At 37.7% G+C, this 5,380-nt stretch overlaps 1 protein-coding gene across 1 annotated transcript; it reads right to left on the reverse strand.

Annotated features, from left to right (window-relative positions):
• Positions 1-522: 522 nt before the first annotated feature.
• On the reverse strand, positions 523-5,152 carry LOC133861432 (F-box/kelch-repeat protein At3g06240-like). The gene is made up of 2 exons (XM_062297226.1): positions 4,093-5,152; positions 523-588 (listed from the first exon to the last, which is right to left on the reverse strand). The coding sequence occupies exon 1, from the start codon at positions 5,074-5,076 to the stop codon at positions 4,135-4,137; it is 942 nt and encodes a 313-aa protein (XP_062153210.1). The 5' UTR covers positions 5,077-5,152; the 3' UTR covers positions 523-588; positions 4,093-4,134.
• Between the last annotated feature and the right edge of the window lie 228 nt (positions 5,153-5,380).

Genomic DNA, 5,380 nt, shown 5'->3' on the forward strand with positions numbered 1-5,380 from the left:
ACTCAAAACATCCAAAACATATATTTTAATATATCATCGGTTTGGTAAGAAAATCACATAATATTTCATTTCTATAAAATACGTAAAAAGTAACTTTTCCTCAGTGAGTAGAATACTTACCTTGGCTGCGCAGATCACAAGTTCAACTAAGCTTCCTAGATAACTGCTCGCAATGTGCTATTGTAAAAATAACACACTGCACGCTATTTAATATTTCTCTAACACTAAATTAATATTTAGCTCTTAAATTACCAAAGAGCTAAACCATGAAAAATCCATAGAATTTCTAGGGTTCCAAACACATACCTATAATATAAAAATACTAAACCAACCCAAATAACACTAATCCAAAATATTTGCTTAAGGTTAGACATTAAAAATTACAACCTCAAAAAATACCCATATAAATTATATTTACTAACCTAATCACAATAATATTAACCCATAAGAAAATCTTAGGGTTAAACTCATAAAATACCATTTAAATTAAATACCCATAGATTAGGGTTTGAAGAAACTTACCAAAAGATTCACCCAAACAATACCCGGAGTTTGGGGGATTTTTGCAAGCTCCAAATAGCAGAAAACCTAAAGGATAATCAAGATTAAACTCATATTTTACAAGATTCAACCAAAAATCTAAAAAATACAAGTTTAGCGATTTACCTCAAAACAATCAGTAGAAATGTAGATCGGGCTTCGTAGATCATGTTTTCGGGGTTAGATTTGAGGTTGGAGGCTTAGATTTTCATAGATCAAGAGTTTTCCATGAAAATCCTAGAGAAAATTGTGTAAAGGGGAAGAAATTCGGAGAAAATGAGCCAAAATGGCTCTTTTTGCATTTATCTTAGGTGCCGTCTGGACGGGCTAAGTGAGGGTCCGGATATGCACATTTTAAATCACGCACGTCCTCAAGAGGGTCTGGACGGGGTGCGAATGTGAGCTCTCGGACTTCAGCGTTTGCAAAAGGGTCCGAACGGCCAGCATACGCGTCCCATGAGGGTCCGGACTGCTTGCAAACAGGTTGCAAACTCTGCAACCAGATTGTCCATTTGGGCATTCTTTTACACCTGTACTCGACCCTAAGTGTTTTCTAAATGTTTTCTAGGCATTTTCTTGACATTTCATTAATTCCAATTCATTAATTAGTCTAATTTACATTTAAAACGCATTAGCAATGTCCCGGACATTACACACTTTCTTAATGGAATGGATTAAACTCATAATAAACCCAAATTCTAAAGTTTATGTTAATACTCCGGCGAATGATGACTTTTTTTTTTTTTTTTTTGTAGCTATACTTATGGACTTTGTATGGATGGCTAAAAACAAACATAAGCTATTAATCAGGCAAATCAAACTCGTAGGGTCTACAAGGAGAGCATATTTCAACCCGATACTCAAAAGGCTATATCTAAACACTAATTCAGTAAATGAGCCCTATCTCCACCAAATTTCTACAAGTTCATCTTTGATGTAGCTATAGATGGTAGGGGTAATGTTTTGTTTTAAAATCCTCTCCAGTACATCCCGTAATTGGTAAAGTAAAGAGAGCTATCCTAACCTATCTCATAACCCAATTTCTAAGATGCTATCCAGAACAACTCTAATCAAACTTAATGGAGCATCCTTACCATTATCTCAGAATTACAGAGAAAAAATTATAGTGATAATTTTGAAAAACTTTTGATTTTAAGACAAAATCTTCTATCATTTTTAAGACCCATTACTTTTATCATTTTTGCACACGGTGCCTACTCGCCAGGCTTCCCCTTTGAATTTCCAATTCCTCTTTTTCGATCATGTAAGGGCTTAAGGTTCGTTTTTCTGCCGTACATTGTAAGCATGAGAAAGATTAATTAAGAATGATTAAATAAGACAAATGCTACATACACTCTCAAGTGCTCACTTCTTGACATGGTAATGCAAATTATTATTGAATTTTATCATTAAATTTTTGGTTTAATGGTAATGGTAATTTCCATTACCACGTTAGGAAGCGTGCCATCGAGAGTGCATGTAGCATTTGTCATTGAATAAACTTGGTATATTATAGATCAAACAATTTTTATGTTTGGGTGTCCTTAAGTGACACGACAAATTAAAAGCAACTATTTAGGGGAAATTAGGTCGTCAACTTCTTGCCATTTTCGTCATACTTTAAAACCTTACTTTTCAATTTAATAGATTTAAAACTTGAGTTTATTATCATTCTAAATTTGAGACCTCTATTAGATTATTTGTCAAATAGGTATGAAAATACTATTATGCTCCTCTAATTTATTTATTTATTTTTTTTTTTTAAAAAAAAACCAATGTAGGGTGGCTTGTGGCCAACCCTAAACTCAACAACCCCTTTATTGAAGGGTGGATCGCAGTCACCCCCAAACTTGGGCATGGCTCGTGACTACATACCCCCAAACTCGGCACTTGCTGCAAGCCACCCAACCATGTGCTAGTTTTTTTCTAGAAAAAAAAAAATTATTAGATGGCTATAATTGTAATTTTACACATATTGTGTCACTTATTTGATGAACAACCAAACATAGGTCATGAATTTCAATTGCCAGGGAAAACTACAATAAATAATTGTTAATGGGAAGAAAGCTCAGGGTGAAGAAATCTGAAGCTCAACACTTCTGTTATGCAAAATTATTAGGCAAAAAACACAAAAGCCCAAGCTTTTAGCTCATAAAAACATCATTACTCAACTGCCTGAAACAACCATTAGCTGAGTTGCTCATTACCCAAAACCAAAAATTAACTTAAAACACAATCTATATATATTCTCTACCCTAGTATTCTCAAATACCAAATACTAGATAAACAGTAAATAAGAACACCATATAAATTAACATGATCATAATTCTAAAATCTGATATCAAAGACAATAATATTGCATACCAAAAATCCACAAAGATAAACCAAAACAGGGGAAGTCACCTAAAAAAAATCACAATTCATTTGTAAATCCTCAAATTATTTACATTTTGGTTGTTTCTCTTGGAAACATAGCAGGTCATTACCTATAATCTTTTTGATAAGTAGCATGCACGTTGTTACCAATAATATCATTTTAGAATAGTAATCCCAAAAGGTTTCTCACTTTAGCATTTCAATAATAAAAAAAATAGGACAATGGCAATGCAATAGGGATAGATGCCGTCGATATGGCTATAGAAAGGGTATGAGAGACCTCTCTTAAGCTCTAATGGCAAGCCTTTCAATCTAAAAGGAATGGATCTCACAGTTTTTCAACAAAATTTTCTATATGTAAAAGACCGGAAATTTCAACTGTTAAACATTAAGCGATCTGAATGGGGAACCTATACCCATTCATAATATGAATACTTTGAATATTATTTTTTAAATTTGAGCTTCCCTTCTTAAAGCGCCGGAGTTCGCTAGACCACCGCCGAACCTATGCTAGAAGTCACCGACAATTTTTCGCCGTATCTCATTTTTTGTATGAGCCAAACACCAAAAAATTTCAGACGAAAAACATTTTACGCGTCGAAACAAATTGACTACTCCGAAGTAGAGCCATTATAAAGATAAAGCCATGCATGCAATATGCATATTATTGGTCCAGGACTAAGTTGGTGCCAATCCATAGAAAAGTGTATATATATATATATATATATATATATTTTTTTTTTTTTGATGACGAGGAATCTCTTAAAGGCAGAGCCATTTCGTGTATCCAATCTTGTCAGGTAAACCTTGGACCCATGTAAAGCACCCCCTCAACACGGATTGAGTAATACTCCGGCTTTACCAGCTGGCTGGCCTTAAAGAATTGTTTGCACCCAAGGGGATTCGAACCTTAGACTTCATGGGACTACCACAAAGACCAAGGCCCTTACCACTTGAGCGTAAATAAGGGAAAACGAAAAGGAAATCTACCTAAATCATATAACTTTCAACCGGTTAAAGGGTATTTTGTTTTTCCTAAATCATTCTACTGTATGCAAAGAATTTATAGCAGGAATGTAGGCTGAGATCCAGGAAATTTTAATATTATTCATAATCCTATATTACACACAAATTCAGTAATCGTAACAAGTAGAACGTGGAAGTAGCATCAAGTACCTGCTTTTCTCTGTGCGCTCACTACCACCAAACAAATTCCCGTCACCCTGGAACTCGGTCAGCTGCATTCAGTAGAACAAGGCTCTCCACATAAGTATCCAAATAAATGTCCTCTGGGTCACGAATGGGAAGATCAACATATCCTTGGCTACTTGGTCCGAAAGAAAACAAACTTTGAGCCTTTTGCACTAGAACTTCATCACTCTTTGTAAAGCCTATCACCCTCTCCAATACCCCAATGCGAACATCAAACAGCTTACTCCAAGATTCCTCTGCTCCGTACTCTTTCATCACCCACACCGCCTGAGACGTCTCGTTTCTAGCCGTGGCACAAGGGAAAAGCGCAAGCAAGCCATCAACTATCGCCACACTAACGTTCAAGTCTTCCAACCCTTGTAAACTCTTAGGCCTACCCACTTCACCAAAGGCCTCATCCTTCATATTAAACCACACAATCACATTGCGAAAGGCGCGTTGCCACGATGGAGTATTTGCGGGCCAGTGGAGTGCCCCATTCATGAAAACCGATGAGGAGCACATGGCCACGAGGTAGGGAGGACCGGGGGCAGTAAAAGAGCGCCATATGCCGGTTCGAAGCGTATAAATCTCAACCAGAGATGGAACATTTTTTTTGAAAGGAATGTAAGTAGTGCCTCCGTACACGAGCCTCACCAATTTGTAATCATCGGTCATGGGCTCATACCCCAAGCCAACAGATTGGATCATCGAACCGAGACATGGAAGATTAGGCTTGGGAAGGGATATGGCTTTTTGAATAGAAGGGTTCCAGAGAACACATAACCCTCTCTCGTTACTGAGAATCATATTGGCAAGACAAAGTAGGCCATTAGATGAACCAACTAAGTGCAATGAATATTCTTCTTTGGATGGATTATACAATTCTATGCGATCTGATGGGTTTGCAAAGAAATCCCCATTATGTTCTACTTGTGGATCTGATGGATACAGCAGGAGGGTGTGCATGGTGTAGTCATGGCAGACAAAAAGGGATGGCTGGTGCTGGGAGTTGGAAAGAGAGCGATTGAGGTGGGTGGCGATGAAGTGGCGATAAGCAGTTGACTATTGCCGAATTTCGACAAGTCAGGTTCTGACTCCGGTCGGTGTCGGAATTCGACAAATTAAGCCGGAATCCGGGGACGTCCGACAGATGTTGCCGGATTCCGGGGATATCATGCCGGAATCTGGCCAGAACGGCCGGATCACCGGCTATCTCGTCGGATCCCGGCACGGATCCGGCCATCTGGCCGGAATCCTAGTCGGATCCGGC

Source organism: Alnus glutinosa, chromosome 2 (genome assembly GCF_958979055.1).
Source record: "Alnus glutinosa chromosome 2, dhAlnGlut1.1, whole genome shotgun sequence".
Classification (NCBI taxonomy): Eukaryota; Viridiplantae; Streptophyta; class Magnoliopsida; order Fagales; family Betulaceae; genus Alnus; species Alnus glutinosa.